At 50.9% G+C, this 17,027-nt stretch overlaps 1 protein-coding gene across 5 annotated transcripts in view; it reads left to right on the top strand.

The window, feature by feature from the left end:
- ETS1 (ETS proto-oncogene 1, transcription factor) overlaps positions 1-17,027 on the top strand; it is a 69,884-nt gene that overhangs the window by 32,110 nt on the left and 20,747 nt on the right. For all 5 annotated transcript variants that reach the window (XM_010723582.4, XM_010723578.4, XM_085209129.1 and 2 more), the window contains 2 exons: positions 15,054-15,173; positions 15,844-16,044. In XM_010723582.4, coding sequence (XP_010721884.2) covers positions 15,054-15,173; positions 15,844-16,044 — 321 coding nt within the window. The remainder of the gene's footprint in view (positions 1-15,053; positions 15,174-15,843; positions 16,045-17,027) is intronic.

The raw sequence follows: 17,027 nt of genomic DNA, 5'->3' as shown, positions 1-17,027 counted from the left end.
GACAAAAGAAACTAAAAAATAAAATAAAAGACCAGGGTGGTTTCAGCAGTTTGACTCAGGGGCTCCGCCTTCACATCTAGGCTGTAGAGAACCACTGGATCTGAGAGCATGTGCCTGTAACATTAGCAAACTGCAAATGTTTGCATGCAAAACCTGAGCTTCTGCAAGCTGCGTGTGTTCGGATGGCAGCAAAGCTCACGGCGCTCACGTTCAGAAGTGCTCAAAATTGTGCTGTTCTCTTTTTGCATGCAGTGGGTGACTCAGAGTAACTTTGGGCTTATTTAGCTCTGCATGGGGAGCAAACCCAGCGCTCCTCCTGTCTGAACTGTGAGATGAAACTGCACATTTGTGCGTTGTTTTCTTTCCCTCTCCTCAACTGGCAGCAGTCTGAGCCTCGGTTTGGTCCTCGGTGACCTGAGCGGCGTCAAGTCGCTGGGACGACGTCTGTCTGAGCACGACCACGCAATACGTTTTCCCCATCACCTCCCTGATCTTGCTGATCGTGCACAGTTTTTTGGCACGCCTCGAGCTGCGGTTGCTGCCTGGTGCCCTCTGTTCTGCGCCTTTGTGCACCGCATGCCAGCTTCGCTGCGCATTTGCAAGAAGCCAGGATGTTGTGCTGTTCAGCCCTGCATCTGCTCCCCATGGAGCAATGCCCACCAGGAAAATACCATCCTGGAGCACAGTGGCTTGCACATGCGTGGAATAAAGAGCAGTTTTCTATCCCAGAGAGGAAAAGGCCCTTTTTTTTTTTTTTTTTTTTTTGTCGCTCCTTTTGGGAGATATCAGGCTTTGGGGGATATTAGAGATCCCGTGTGCATGCAGAGCTGCATCATGGTTTGATGGAATTTGATGGCTGCAGGTGCTGGGCAGCATGGGGAGGGCTTCCCCACAGCCTGTGCTGCCTGCAGATGCCCGTGGGCAGCTCTATGTGGCCAGTTGATGACTGTAGAGGCCAGGGACTGAATGCCTGCTTGGAGCTTTAGCCCCATTCCTTCTGAAGCACCTTTTCAGCTTAATGCTGGGTGGAGGGCTTCCTTTTTGCCTGGGACGCTTGATGGAAGCTTAGGGCTGACGAAGCAAGGCAGCAGCTTTCTGCAGGAAGCACTCAGCTGTGCAGCTCAGTGAGGCAGGGCTCCAGATGTTCCACTTCTCCTGTGACGATGCCAGAAGGAGTGGAGACGTCCATCCATCTCAGGTGGATACAGACCCGACATAATTCAACAAGTGTGCAGTGGGCTGAGCCATGCGCTGCGCATGGGTTCATGAGGAATTGCTCTCTTTTAGGATGTGGCTCTGCCCGTATGGGTAAGCTGGGATGGCTGAGGCCGGCTCCTCACCCCGGTGAAGCATTCGGAGCTTGTTAATGAATGAAATGCATTTTCTTCCATGGAGGGGATTTTAAATTGGCTCCACATGGATTATGTATGTTGTCGCACTTTCCCGGAGGGTGATGGCATGATTAGGAATGTGGGTTTGATGAAAGAAGCCAGACACTGAGTCAAAACTGAGCGCTCCCCCCGAACTGCTCCCCACCCCGTGCCCCTTCTCTCCCCATCTCATTTAAAATATTTGACACGATTCCAGGGCATTCTTCAGATGGCTGCTGGGGAGCACGAGAAGAGCAAACCAGTGGGATGTTGCTGTTTGTGCGCTGCACCACGCACTGGGTGCTCAGCCCCAAAATCTTAGGGACACTGATCCCAACTTCTGACACCAACAGAGGGCAGGGAAAGGTTTAACGTAGGGGAACTGAGGCACAGGTCACTGGATCCAGACACTGGGAGCGCTTTGTTTCGTGTTGCTTTTTCTTTCCTGTTAGCATCATCTATCACAGTAATCAAAATGTGGCTTTTTGACCCACATGAAAGCTTTTTTTTTATAGGCTGACTGCGTGTGTTTGTGCAAAACCACTCCATTTTGGTCAATGCTCTGGAAGCTGTAGAGCAGCAAGATTTTTTTTTTTTTTTTTTTTTTTTTTTACCTTTTAGTTTTGAGAAATTGTTTACCGAAAATGTGAACCATCATCAGAAGTAATAGCAAAAACTGAGCACCGTTGGCTTTTTCCACTGAAAAAATTGAAAAAAGCCACAGTGGAGCACGTGAAGCTCAAGCTTTTTTTACACAGCATTGTGAGAAGCGGTTTCCCAACACAATCCCAAGTGCTTTCTCTTTTAAAACACTCAGGGCCTGTTATGCAGCCTCTTGCCTCCCCTAACCGCTTGGCTGAGGTCACCAAGTACAGTTCCTCCTGGTTTGCAGCTGAACATGGGAAGAACTCCTCCATCCCCGTGGCATTGCTTGGGGTGTTCTCCAGGATGGGATGCGGAGATTCCAGGCTAAGCCTCACTGTGCTGTCCCTGCTTCTGGGCAGCTTGGTGCTGCTGTGGGGCTGGGAAAGTTTCGCTTTCCAACGTCATCAATGGGCTTTCAGGGCTGTCACGGTAGCTGTGGCCCAGCGGGGCACTGAGTCACTGGCGCTGTTTTCCATCCCTTTAAGCGGCTCCAGATTTGGAGCTGGCTCGAGAGCTTGTGACTTGAAAGGCCCCGGCCGTGCGTGTGTTCTGCCTTCAAGCTGGATGACTCTCGCGTGTTCCTGCGTTCAAACGGCTCAACCCCGAGCAGCCGTTGCCATATGGATCCTATAGAGTGACCCGACAGAGGGATGGGTTACGTCAACAGGGCGAGGAGGGATGGGGAAGCGGGGCTGGGTGAGTTTAAGCTGCTTGGCATCTCCGGGTTGTGTCTGCTTTGGGAGCTGCTGGTCCCAGGCATTCATTGGATATCCTCAAAAAAAGAAACAAAATCAAAAAAAGGGAAATGTGGAAAAAAAATCCAGAAGAAAAGCAAAAGGGATGGATAGGGATAATGTGCCTTTAAACAGCTGTGTGTAACCGCTCTTGCTGATGGGGTGACTAATTCCATGCATCGCAAAGCAGCAGCAGAGCCCGCTGCCAAGACGTGCGCAGGGCCGGAGAGTCATTGCTGTGTGCTCCCTGTCCCCTCCCTGCCCTCCTCCCCCCCAGGCAATTAATTTACTCATCAGGAGGGCACAGCCCAGCGATCTCTTGACTCAGCAATCAGGGGCCGATGGGAGCCGTGGGAGCAAATTCCAGGCAAGAAACAATCTTATGACTTGTCTCGGAAAAGATTGCTCCAAAAAGATCCCCTTACGGTCATGGAGCTCTCCATGCCCGTGCCTTCGTCAGAGCCCTGACGAGCTTTGTGATTGCCCAACTTCGGGGAGCGGGGCCAGCCTGGGAAGTTGTTGGAAGTTTCTTGCTTGGAAAAGAGAAAGATTTGCTTGGAAAAAAGAAAGACTTGAGACAGCGAGGCCCTGGAGCCAGTGCCTGTTCCCCAGGGCATGGGGGTGTGGGGCCACTTGCCAGGGCAGGGAGCCCAGAGCTTGGCTTTGTGTTGCTTCTTGGGTCATTCATCCCTTTTTCTTCCCCCACTTCCCAGGGTTTTTAAAACCCTTCCTTTGCCTGCAGGCAATTTGGAATCTTCTGTCAGTATTTGCTGGCTGCAGGCACCAACTTTACCTTCAAATGGCACCATGGATGACTTATTTATTTATGCTTTTTGGCCTGCTTTTTCTTTTTTCCATACTATGTGCCTCTCTCACCAGGCCTTTTCCCCACTGAGCATCATCTGAGCCCCGTTCCCTCTGAGAGAAGCGCAGGGGTCTGTGCCCCGTGCTTTCCTGCTGTCTCCGGGGATGCTCTGAGATTAAACCAGGTTGCTCTTTGCACACTTCAGTTCTGCAGCCTGGCCCCGTGGGTGGTAGCCTCATCAACCCACACTGTGGCTCAGGAGCAGTGACCCAGCCCAAAGCTGCAGCATCCCAGGGCTCATTACAATCAGTGGAGGATTCCCAAAGTTCCTGGCAAGGGCTTCTGGCTCCTGAGTAGCCGAGTGACACCCCCACTCCCTTCTCCATTTGCATCTCTCCTAACAGCCTCTTGGCCTGAGCAGCCGAATTCAATCAGCCCTTTCACCATCTGCTCCCAGGCACTTCTGCCGGGGAAGGCTCAGGGCCAGCGAGGCTGTAATTCCTTAATAGCTTCCGGATGCTGCGCATGGGGTGGATGCGAAGGCTGTGAGCATCTCAGCCTCTCTCCTCCCATCCCCACAGCCCGTGTGGAGGTTTCCAAACTCAGGGCTTCCTCTGAGCACCCCCAGCTTATCCCTGCCAGCCCTTTGCTGTCCCATCTGAGGTCAGTAGATGACATTATCCTCCCCTTGGCCATCCTGGTGCTGGGATGGGGATGACTGAAGCTGATGGGGCAGCCCAGCATGGTTTTGGCTGCCTTCCCCTGCTCACTCCCACCTTCCTCCTCTTCCCAAGGCTTGTCTGGCCCAACTGCTACAGTGGTCCCTGGTGGGAATATTCCTAGAAGTCAGAGCTGGAGGAGAAAAGCTTCCTGGGGCCGCTCTGGGGAAAACTCTTGCTCTCCTCAGTGGGGTTGCTTCTTCACCTGGAGGCTTCACAGTGCAGCCTGAATGGTGCAGAGCTCTGAGCCCATCCTGCTTTTTGGGAGCCCTGGTATCTGAAACTGTTGAGAAGCATGGAGGAGGTATAATCTCAGGGCTGTTCTTGTGCTTGGGAAAATCCACTTGTTCCTTGCCTTTGTTTCCTTGTCCGCTTCCAAACACTAACAGCAGAACTGTTCCTGAGATGTTATGAAACGCAGTTGGTCTGGCTGCAGTATTTCCAATGCACTCAGTCCAGCATGGTCTGCAGAGTTTTGCTTCCCAGTTTTTTTTTCCCAGGGCTGTTTCTGACCTCCACCCCTGGAACAGCTGAAAGAGTTCACCCTTGAGAATGTTTAAACTGAGGTGAGTGTAGGGCACGTGTGGTTTCTGACTGTGGGACGGGACAGACGGCGCGGACCTCATGCTTATGGGTGATGCTCGTGGAGATGCCAGCTGGAGGTGCCTGGGGACGCTTGCAGTCTGTAGGGTTGCATTAGTGGAGTGCTGTTCAGGGAAGAGGAGAGGCTGTTTGCTATGGGGACTTTCAGCCCCTTCTATGTAGTTCTTTCTCCTCTCTTTTAATTGCTGCTGCTCTGAGAGATGCAGTTAGCATAGAGGAGATGCATGGGCTGTGTGATGGATGTTGATAGCTTACGTTCTAATTTCAGCTGTGGGGGGGCTATTGTGTGTATTTGTGAACCATGTTCACGAGGAAGGAGATGCTTCAGAGCCATCAGGGCACTTGTAAATGCGAGTCTTCATCAGCAGTACTTCCAATGCTGCAAAGACATAAATCCATACACAGTGCAGGGGGATGAGAGGTGAATGGATTGCTGTGCTACCTTCATCTCTTGGCAGAGCTGGCTGTTTGTTCTGCAGAGTTAACAATAACTTTGTTGATTACAAAGATTGACTGTCTTTGGTTTAATGTGATTTAGAGCAACCAGTGCTGAGATATACCAGCTGTGCTCCGACCTCCCAAACTTAATGTGGTTGCAAAAATCTGTGTGATTATTTGTTTGATTTGAAAGAGAAATATGCTCATCTCTCCTCTCCTTTTGGAACTGCAAAGCTGGGCAGCTCAGCCTGATGCAAAAGGACAGACCTGGCACCCTCATGTCCTATGATGGAGGCAGAGAAGGAGGAGGTGACACAGCGGGACGGAGAACTGGTGGTGACTGTACGCCTTGTCCTCCTCCACATGTCCTCTGTTTGCTGGGCAGAGCTGAAATACTCTCTGCTGCATAGAAAAAAAAGAGGTTGATATTAGAAATAGGGCCTTCTCTGGTGAGGCAGCGGCCGTCCCTGTGCAATCCACGGGGGATGTGATACGCTGCGACTTGCACAGTTGCATTGAGCAATGGTTTTTTGTGGGCTTGGCTCTGTGTCTGCCTGGTGCTGCCCTGGAGCTAAGGTTGGCTGGGGAGGCTGCGGAGGTGGGGTGGGATGGGCAGCAGGCAGGAATCTGCAGCTGCGGAGCTATGTGGCAAGCTTCACCCTCAGAGTCTGTCGCCCCAAGCAGCGTGTGTGCTCAGGAGCTGACCTGCTGCTGCCTTCCTCGCCGGTAACTCAGTGCTTTCTGCATCATTGTATCACATGTGCTCCAGGGATGCTGCCTGAGGCGCTTTCTGCTTGTGACTTACAGGCACTTCTTATTGCACGTACACTGACAATGTGCCCCCTGTAGCAGGTCCAGTCCTTTCTTCTTCAGCAAACATGCTGGTTTATGGAGAAAGAGCTGGTGAGTGGAGGAGAGCAGCTTTGATGTGGAGAGGGATAGTCTGGGGGCTAAGTATCATCCTGGCTCGAGGGCACTTCAGCCTGTGTCCTGCCATGTGGTCCCCACGTGTCTGGCATGACGTGGCATCGATGCAGCCTGCGGGCAAGGGCTGATGCCAGCACACAGAGTTTACGCAGAATTTGGGCTGGGCTGATAATCAAGTGGAGGTTGGGGAATTCCTTGGGACAGATTGGAGGGGCAGGAAAAGAAAGGAGGGACTTGGCTGAGCAGCTGCATGCCTCATCTCATTCTGAGGCCAGGAGAACTCCGGCTGCCTTTTAGGACTGGCCTGGCAGTGGAGTCCCAGGGACATCCTTGTAGAGCATCTTCATGAGAAGTGCTTTGTGTCATCGTGAGGGACAGCACTAATGGCATTTGGGCACAGAGTCATTTCATGTGACTTCAGATATGCAGTGAAACCATCTCCAGCTGTGATGTCATGCATAGCTGCTTACAGAATGTTGGCACACCATGTTCTTCAGGTGTGCTTGAGCAGGCTTGGTGGGTTGGGATCTGTCTGTGGGGTGATGAAAGACCTAAGCATGACCAAAAGTCTCTTTGGCCTATATCCCTGCAGCAGGGGGACAGCCCTGCCAAAATATCTCAGCCTTCCCTTTTCACAGTTCCTATCCTGACAACATCTTCCTCACACAATGTACTGCTGATTAACCTCAACCCTGACTTGCAAAATCGCTGCTGGCTGTTTTCTGGGAGATTGTCACATGAAGTGCAACATTGCTGTGCCTCCTGCAGCAACTGGAGCGAGTGGCTGGAAGCAACAGAGCTGGGTCTGTCTATAATCCACATGTCCATCTACATGTCTGAGAGATGAAGGAGAGCGAGATTAATATCTGAAGGAGAGACTGCTTGGATAGGGAGATATGCAATCTGAGCTGCTAGGCTGGGGTTATGTAGCATCTTGATCCAACCTGTGTGTGCTCATGTAGTCCTGAGTAACCACGTCACAGCACACGATGCCTGAGCATCCTGCTCCAGGGATGAACCCTCTGTCATGTCACTGCAGCAGAGGTGTCCCAGGTGGCATTGCCATGGGGATGAGACCAGCACAAGTTGTTCAGCAGCAGGGAAGTGTTGGGTGTGTGAGACAGGGGCTACTATCTGTTCCCTGGACCTCCCAGCCTTGGTTTGCCTTGGGAAGGGCAGCTGTGTGAACCTGAAGGGTCATTAAACCTTACAGGGTTTCCATCCTAACCAGCAGAGAGTGAGGAATTTCAAGAGGCTTCTGGGCCCAGGCGTGAGCCATTCGAATACCTCAGGCAGCCATCCAAGAAGCAAATGAATATCTGGTTGTTTGTTCAGTCAGTATCACTGGGTTTGGGGAGGGTGGCTTTTTTTCCTCCCCCCTCTCGTTGCTGTTGAGCAATTAGAGCTTTGCTGCTGGGACTCTGAGTGTGAGAAGCTGGGTTTTTGCTGCTTGTTTGTGGAGTAGCATCTCCCTGAGCTGAAGCACTGGTGCGAGGCGGCTGCCACAGGCGTGACCTGGCCTCACTATTTACACTTGACCTCCTTTCAGCCAGGGCTGGGTGTCCATTACAGGCTTTGCTGGGCCCTCCCCATTCTCCCATTAGTGTGTGTGTGCCTGTGCATGGGGATTAGAGCTATTTAGCAGAGCAGTTAGTGGGAATTAGAGTGAATTATCACAGGGGAAGGATTTCCTATAGGAGAGAGCAGTTTCATTGGAGGTAGGGAGCATCCAGCCCTGCAAAGGAGATTTTGGAGGCAAACCATCTTCAGCGGCTTATGTGATGGTTGTATGGGGAAGCAGGGTGAGAAGGGCTTGACGACCCAAAAAAGAGACTTGGACTCCCAGCCAGCTGGGGACACGTGGATGTTGTGCAACGCTGGTATTGTTGGCTGCAGCCTCATTTAGTGCAGCACTGGCACAGGTTGTCCGGAGAGGTGATGGATGCCCCATCCCTCCAGACAGCCAGGGTCAGGCTGTAGGAGCTCTGAGCACCGGCTGGAGCAGTGGGTGTCCCTGTTCACCACAGGGGACTGGGACCAGATGGCCTTTAGGAGTCCCTTCCAACTCAAACCATTCTGTGATTCTATCCCAACCTCCTGCTGTGGCCAGCTCTGAAACGCTGAGCCAGGAGCTCACCCTGCACATATGTGGGCTTTGCAGAGGTTGCACTAAACCCAGACCCTGTGCTTGGGTCTGCACCTTTGGAAAGGGCTCACACAAGTTTTCAGCAGTGAGGCTCACAGATGTGAAGTGAGAGGAACCGTTGCAAAGCTGATTCATGGTGCTTGTTTGCAGGGGGCTCACTGGGTTAGCAGAGTTGCTGCATCTAAACCACTGAGATCTCGGTGGAAAAACCTTTCTGCTGCCTTCACTGGCTGCTTTGCATAGTTTTGATGAGTGTCGTTAAACAGCGGCCACATCGAAGCCCAGAGGTGGCTGTAGGTCCTCGGAGCTCCCTCTGCTCCATCCGTGCTCCCTCCAGCAGCTGAGATAAGGAGGATACAGTGAAGCCCTGCACCAGGGGAAACCTGACTTCCAGTTCCAGAGCCATGAGTTCTCTCTTGCCTGCTGAGCTGGGAAAACTTTCTCATCATCGCAACAAGCGTTGATTCAAGTTCTGTGGTTTTGCTGAGCTTCAATCTAGGGCTTTGTCTTGTGCTTCTCCCCCTTCTCTCCCCCACAAACGCCAGGGAGAAGCGAGCCCCTGTGAGTGCAGGGGATGCCGCTTTCCCAGGGTCCACATCCAACACCCACGGCATGAAACTGTGACTAAGGGAATGGAAAGAAGCTCGGGCAGCAGGCGAGGTCAGCGTGGCGGTGCTGCTGTTTGGGTGGCGGTGAAGCATCCTCTCACCTGTCAGTGCTGCTGCCTGGTCCACGGCCAAGAGATACGAACCAAAGCCAGCACTGACATTTGGATTGCTTTATTTTCCATTTTCCTCTCTTCTTGCTGCAAAGCTGGTCCAATTCAAAGTAAGACTTGATGAGATGAAACATCTCAGTGCTAGGGCGTGTGAGGACGTTACCTATGGGGATGTGACTCTGTGGACCAGAGGGACCTTTGTCCCAGGTTTGGCCTGGGGTGGTGGCTGGGATATTCTTACATATTTTGTTTCTTTTTTTTTTTGGTGTGTGTGTGTGTTGTGAGCAGAGCAGGGCAGTGCCCACAGGTTGGAAATGCAGTGCTGGGAGGCTTTGCTGTGAGCACAGGTTGCTGCAGGGCTGTGGGCACGGCTGCCCTGAGCACATATCCCAGAGCAGCTCACACCTCTTACATGATGTGTAACACAATTTATCCTAAAGCCCAGGGCTGAACAGCAAGAGCATCCTGACAGCCGGTCCCACCCTCCTCTTAACCTTTCCCATTCCTGCTCCCTGTGATGCTCCAAGTACAAACTCGGGAGAAACCCTTTTATCTGCGTTCTGAGAGGACAAGTTTCCAGGCCCTTTATTTAGTGGGAGAACTCGCCCCCATGACACGCTGCATCTCCATAAGAAAGCTGCTGAATGCCGGAAGAAAGCTGGCTTTGTTGTTCTTTTTGCAGCGCTAAGCAGTGCGGGCTTTTGGTTTCCTCTCTTGTTTTTCTCTTCAAACCCCGCTTTCATCTCAGAGTATTTATTTTTCACTACTTGAAGGAAAAAAAAAAAGCTTATTTTTCTTTTTTTAAAATGTATTTATTTAAAATTAAAATAGCAAATGTCAGTCCCTTTCGTGCCATGCCTGGGAGAGAGAAACATGATGAGGTGCTGCAGGAGGGGTACAAATCTCAGTGCTCTCTGTCCCCAGCATCTCCTCCTGCTTGTCCTTCCTCCTCAATTTTCCCTCTATTCCCCTTTTCTCCCCTGAGTTTCACTGCCCTTTTGGTTTGAGGAGCCCTAATTGGAACAGGCCGGCTCCGCTCCTGCTTCCTGCGTGGGAGTGAGAGGCTGCGCTTGTGAAAACAGTTCAAAAGTGCAGACAAATTTTTGCCTAATCCTGCCTAAATAAGTGGGGCTCAGTTGGGGTTATTTGCCCAGGCGATCGTGCCCCGATGCTGTGCGGGGCACCTGGGAAAGGCAAATCTGCCCTAGGGGAAAGGGACCTGAAATGGGAGATATGGGAGATGGTGCCTCTGCAGTGCCCCATCGGGGAGCGTGGGAAGGGTCTCAGCTCCCGGCCCCCCTCTCTCCAGCCTCCTCTCTTCCTGAGAAAGGTTTCTCAGCTGAACCCTGCCAGCTGGGAGACTTTGGGAATTGTCTTTCAGCCTCCCCATTGCTAGCCCTGCCCTGCTTTGCTCCTGGGGAAGGCTGGGGTGGAAGAGTCTGTGTGCCACGTGTTGGGGTGGTGGTGGGCTCCCTGTGGGTGGAGCAGCTTGGTGGCACAGGGGAAAGCAGAAGACCAAATGAGTCCTTGGCCCTCTTGCCAAATCTCTGAGAAACTCTTCTTGCTCCATCACAGGCAAATAGGGCTGTGGGGGCAGCAGCACTGGGATGTTCCTGTGGTGGCAGAAGCTGGCACTGCGAGCGTGGTCCCGGAGACACAGCCTCCTCTCTGACCTGGCTGAATTGTCCTCCAGCAGAGCCATGCACAGATGCTCATAGGAGCATCTCAGCCAGCTATGGCTCAAGGGCTGAGCTCTTCTGAGATATTTGGGCATAAATTCATGCAGCTGTTGGATGCATGATCCCGGAGTGATTATTTTCTTGACTTGACTCCATGCCAACTTGCACCTTTTCCAAAACGCATCCCATGCCTCCTTCAAGCAGTCAGCGTGTCCCACATCCTTGTGATGTCAGCACACCATGGGATTAATCCCTGTCCCAGGAGGGCTTTTCCCTTTGAGAATGGTGTGCTGGGTTCCTGACCTGATGTGCATCCAGCAGAGCAGGGGCAGGGGGGCTGTGGGGTCAGCTGGCCCTGCTCTGACCCGCTGGGCATCCATCTACACGCAGGCTACTGTGTAAAACAGTGGGGACCAAACAAGGACACACTGAGGCTTTTGATGGGAAACAAAGTGAGTGGCTGAGGGGAGTTTAAAGGGGGCATTGACTCCAAGTGGAAATTAGGGAGAAAAATGACTTTGCTCCTGTCCTCCAGCTTTTTTTCTTGACTGCCATTTATTTTGCTTATGCAATCAGATGCTAATGTTTTGACATGCAGCAGAGTCACTTGCATTTTAAGGTCAAAATCCCTAAAGTTTGTAAATCGTAGTGCTTTAAAAAGATCAGATGCATAGAAATAGTTTATACATGTGGAGCCTGTGGAGAGCAGATTGTGAATTTGTCTGGGAGATGAACTTGGTGATGTTGGCCTCTCTGCATTTCTCACAGTCTCTGTGTCTGTTTGTCCAGCACCTACTTACTGCAGTGCCATCATAGAGTGATCAAGGTTGGTAAGGACCTCTGAGGTCCCCCAGTCCAACCCCAGCCCACCCCACCGTGCCCACTGTCACATCCCATTGCTCTGGGACACCAGGGATGGTGACTCCCAGTCCCTGTGCAGCCATGCAGTGCAGCACCGCTCTTTCAGAGAGAAAATTGTTCCTAATATCCAACCTGAACCTCCCCTGGCACAACTTGAGGGCACTATCTCCCATCACTAGTTACCTGGGATGGTGGCTTTGGTGTGAATCCTCTTAAGCTTAAAAGCCATAGGGATGTGATGTTGCCTATGGCAGGATCATTGCCATCCTTATGTCCATCTGGTCCCCAGGGATGTAAAGGAGGAAAAACAAAGTCTGGTTTTGGGAAGCCTTCGGGATCTCAAGCTGAGCCCCCAGACCTCTCTTTGCTTTGCAGAGCTGCAGCCACTTGCATCAACCTCCCTCTGCCTTCCTACTGTGTAAGGAAAATTGCTTATCTCTGTTCTACAGATGCTGGAGATGATGTGACATAATTTTCCAGAGCGCCTGCAACTCCTGTTAGTATTTAAAAACCAAACCATCGTACCCTGCCTGGTCTCCCAGGAGGAAAATCAAATGCTGCTCACTGTCAGTACAGTGGCAGCAGCAGGAGATGTGGCATCTTGGCAGCACTCTGCACGTGCAAGCCGTGTCAATGAGGCTTTAATGGGTGTTGTAAAACCAATCCAGCAATTCCACCCTGCAGTGCAAGTCCAAGTTTGGTTTTTAGGTTTGAATAAGAAATTGCCCAACAAAGCTGGGGTACAGCAGCAGAGTTTGGTGCTGGGTTTGGTGCGTTCCAAGCCCTCCTGTGTGCACGCGTGCATGCTTTCTCATGTACTTTTGTGGGCAGCAGGAGGTACACAAAGGGGACGTTTTATTTGTGTAAGATTTGATTAAAATCTTGGAGAGGGGTTTCAGATGACAGTGAAAGTTGAAACCAGGGGAGTGAAGCCCGGCCTGCTTTTGTTACCGAAATGCTGCCCTGCTCTGACCTCTGCCCACCCAGAGCTGCAGGCGGGTGTGTGCTGCAGGCACAGGGACAGAACCATGGCTGTGTCCTCCTGAAGGGTCCTGCAGAGCAGTGCCACCTCGGAGGGGAGATAAAGCCCATCGTGCTGCCAGGAATTAACAGAGAGAGTGACATTTCAGTACATTTAGTATCTCTGAAAGCCAGAATTGAAATACAAACTGTCCCCCCCCATTCTCCCTCAGATCACGCAGCCAGGACTCATCCACAAACACGTACGCACAGCTTCACCAACCCATTTAATGCTGCACACGCGAGCTCTTCTATAGAGGCGGGATGCTGTTGACTAAAATTAGGCTTTGCAGACGTTTGCAGGTGTGGGGCTTCGGGGCTGTTTTGTGTTTTGAAGAAGTTTTAAGCAGTAGCTATGGTTTAATAAGAGAAAAAGGTTTCGATTCTAAATTTTCCCAACGCATCTTGTTTTAAAGGAGAAGCCTCGAGATGTGTGTTTTGGTTTGGCTTTGGTGCTCACCTTATGGAACTGAAACCCTATCCAGTGCTACTGAAAAACTGCTCCGCTGGCTGTGCGCAAACCCAAATGCATGGACCCATCAGTGGCAGATGCTCCTTTGCATGGCAGCAGGAAAAATTTAGCACTAGCAGAAGCCCTGCTTGTGGCTTGCCTAAGGAGGTCATCTGTGTTCAGGTTTTTGCGTGTGATTCAGTGCAAAATGGGGTTGGAAAGGATTTCTGAGCTTGCCTCTGACTCAGCTTCCCATGGCCGAGGAGCAGCGCTCTGCTGTTGAAGCGGCCGTGAGGGAGCAGATCCATGGGTGGTCCCCATAACCACAGAGCACAACCAGCAGAGCATTAACGTGTAACATGAGGATGAAGGGAAAAGGGCACCAAACCACTTTCTCCCAGCATTATCTCAAAGCCAGCAGATGGAGAACAGAGATATGCAGGGTGCCTGCTCGTTTTCCTGCGCCCTCCTCAGCCAAATCCAGTAAATAATGAAGTGTAATTTGCCAAATAGCCTTTGAATATTATTATTTGCTTTTGAAGGTCCTGACGGTTGCAGAGCGGCAGGCAGGCCTTGATTTCTACAGCAGGGCTGGAGGAGGAATGGGGCACTGGGGCTGAGAGCAGGGCTACCTAGACAAAGGGAATGGGGGTTTGGAGCAGTGAGGGCTGGGAGCTGGGCACATGGATGGCTTTGCACATCTGCTTGGGGGTGAGAGGTGGTGCAAAGATGAAGGCAGGAGAGCAGCTCTGGTCGGCTGAGCTGCACTCGGGATGCTCTCGGTGATCCTTGGGAGAGGAGCACTTTGAGGCTGTGTGGAGTATTAAATCAGAGCTTAATGCAGAATGATAGTGAGCCAAGGTGCCTTTGCACAGCACAGAGAGCACTGGGGCTTTTGACATTCACATCCAGCTGTGATTAAAACACCAAAAGTTTGCGCTCATTGTCATTTTTCCACTGAGAAGAGTTTTCATTGAAAAATTCCTGATAGGCTGCAGAGTGAGGCCGGCCTCCGGCAGAGGATTTACAACAAGACTGACAAAGTTCAGTTGTTGGAGATGGTGAATATTTGAGGCTTTCCTTCATCACAAATGATGGTTTTCAGGAATGCTTGAAGTATGTGAAAAAGAGCCAAAACCTTTATTCAGATTGAGTTTTTTTTTTCAAATGATTGCTTTTGTTTATGGAACTCTTTGGCTACAAATTACCACCTCCTTCCAAATAAATTAGTGAAAGGGAAGAAAGGAAGGCAGACCTTTGCTTCTCATCAGGACTGGCTCCAAGGCCCTTGGCCTGGCCCCATGCATCCCATGGGGCGGCTGTGCTTTGTTCGGTGACTCACGGAGCGCCTGGGCTTTGCATGATGTAACTCTGTGCTCATGTGGGATTTTCCAGCTCTTTGTTTTCCCTCCCATCCTTGAATGGCTTTTCTGCTGGTTCTCCATCCTTCCTCATCCTGCTGTGGCCCTACTTTTTCTGGGATTGCTTGCAATTCTTCAAAATGACTTTTCCTCTTGCTTTGGGCCAGGATGCCTGGCACTGAGGCAGGCATTCAGAGATGCTTTCCTTCATGCTTTCTTGTTCAGCCTTGTATAGGACTCATGACCCAGCTATCTCACAGCCTTCAGAAGACGGGGTGATGGTGATGCTGGGTGAGTTGTTGTCTGTGATGGTTTTTGATATCGCCATCAAATTTCCAGCTGGCTCACAAGGAGACCACATGCACCATGTAGCCAAGCTTGTCAGACATGGCTTGTGTACTGGTCTGCTTGTGGATCTGCAGCATTTAGGTTTAGGGCTGGAGGCTCTGAGTGCAAAAAATTTCAAAAGAAGCAAAGGAACAGTTTGCTTGTTTTCTGACAGTTCAGTAGACTGTGCAAAGCGCTCTGTTGTCTTTCCCAGTCCTTATGATTGTTTTTCTCTTCTGGTGCTTTCAGATATGGAATGTGCAGATGTGCCTTTGTTAACCCCCAGCAGCAAGGAAATGATGTCTCAGGCACTGAAAGCCACCTTCAGTGGCTTCGCAAAGGAGCAGCAGCGGCTGGGAATCCCCAAAGGTAAGAGATGGCAGTGCAGCTGTGCTGGGCACAGAGGACAAATCCCCCACCATGATGCCACAGCAACTCATGGTGCCCATCCTGTGGTACTGCCTTGTTTCCTGGCAGTTAAAGCTGGAAGAATCCAGACATACAGGCAGAACCTTTCAGTACCACTTGCAGACTGCACCCATCCAACAGATTGCGCCTGTCTGTCCTGCTAACAAAGTGAGATAACCTCTACTGCCAGACTGCTCTGCAGCTTTGTTGAGACTGCGAGACTCGTGTTTGCAAATCACATCCACTGTACAGGGAAGCAGCTGGGACGCTTTACAAGAGGCTGATAATGGGGGGAAAGCAACAAGATGAAGGAGTGTGTGGGAGAAGGGGTCAGAGAACTGCCAGGATTTTTATAAGTCCCAAAGCTCACTCCTGCTATGAAATATATCCGCAAACATGGCTGATTCAAACTTATTCTGAGTAGAGTATTCCCCTACCACATATTGCCTTTTTGCCAACAGACTGTCAGTCTCCAGAGGATGATGCTGTGCAGGTGCTTATGCACTGGGATAGATGTAGATGTGTCCTGTTTTCCTGGGGAAAAGGCTTGTGGTTGCTCATTAACAGATCTCTTCTACGACCCCTTGTTAGTTGCTCATTGATGGATCTTTTCCGCAACCCCTTGGTGCAGATCCCCAGCAGTGGACAGAGACGCACGTGCGGGACTGGGTGATGTGGGCAGTGAATGAGTTCAGCCTGAAGGGAGTGGATTTCCAGAAGTTCTGCATGAACGGAGCTGCCCTCTGCGCCCTGGGCAAGGAGTGCTTCCTGGAGCTAGCGCCTGACTTTGTGGGAGATATCCTTTGGGAACACCTGGAGATCTTGCAGAAAGGTGAGTCCTGGGGTCTCCAAGGGGGATAGTTTGGCTGCTCCTGGTTACTCTGGTTATGGGCTTTTCCAAAGAGTATGATGTCCTACTTGGGCTGCAGTCCCAATCAAAGCAGCTTTAAAAGCTCAGCTTTCCCGTAAGATTTCAAATGGGCATCGCAGCCAGCAGTGGGCAACACAAATCCTGGCACTTGTTGAAAGAGGAAGGGAACACCCTGTTCATGCAGGGACGCTCTGCCTGCCTGGAAATGGTGGTGGGATTTTCCAAAGCATTCTTCCTCAGTTCGTTTAGCTCCCACTGTGAATTTTACTACTTCCTCCGGTGCGGCAAGGTACAACAACATCACCAAAATCCCACACTGACTTCCCAGTTGCAATTGGAAGCAGCTTTTGTTTCTTGTCTAATGAGTGTAATGGCATTTAGTTAAGTGTGGTCGTATCCCACACAGGAGGGAATGGTAGCAATTGTATCTGCCTGTCCCTGCATACAAGCATTTGAAGGCATTAATTTTGGTTTATTTGCAAGTGCTGGGGAGGTGTCACACATTGATTTTGGATGTTAATTTTGATGGTGTGCAGCGTTTTCCAACTCGGATGGTTCCTGAAGAGTGAAATCTTAAGATCTTTAATAGAAGATCTCCTGTAGTTCATTTCTGTGCAGAACTAAGTGCTCTCCTGGAACACCCCCAATGCTGCTGGGCTGACCCTGCGTGCCTGTCCATAGGCCTGTGCTGGTGGCAGGAAGGGGAGGGGGAACAAAGTTCTGCCTTCCAGGAAACCATTGACAAATGGATGTTAATTGCTGATTACTAATTTTACCGCTACCTGTGGTTTGCAGAAGGTAAACATGGCTCTTCCCAGGGTCAGGGTATGACAGGCTGTTTTTCTGCTCTTTGTTTGACTCGTATCTGTTCAGTTCTTCTCGTTTTGCATGATTTTTAATGAGTGGTTATATCAACAGCATGCAGTTTAACCAAACAAAGCAAA

Source organism: Meleagris gallopavo, chromosome 26 (assembly GCF_905368555.1).
Source record: "Meleagris gallopavo chromosome 26, MGAL_WU_HG_1.1, whole genome shotgun sequence".
In the NCBI taxonomy this organism is placed as follows: domain Eukaryota; kingdom Metazoa; phylum Chordata; class Aves; order Galliformes; family Phasianidae; genus Meleagris; species Meleagris gallopavo.
The sequence above is the reverse complement of the archived record's forward strand: the minus strand, read 5'-3'. Positions and strand labels throughout refer to the sequence as shown.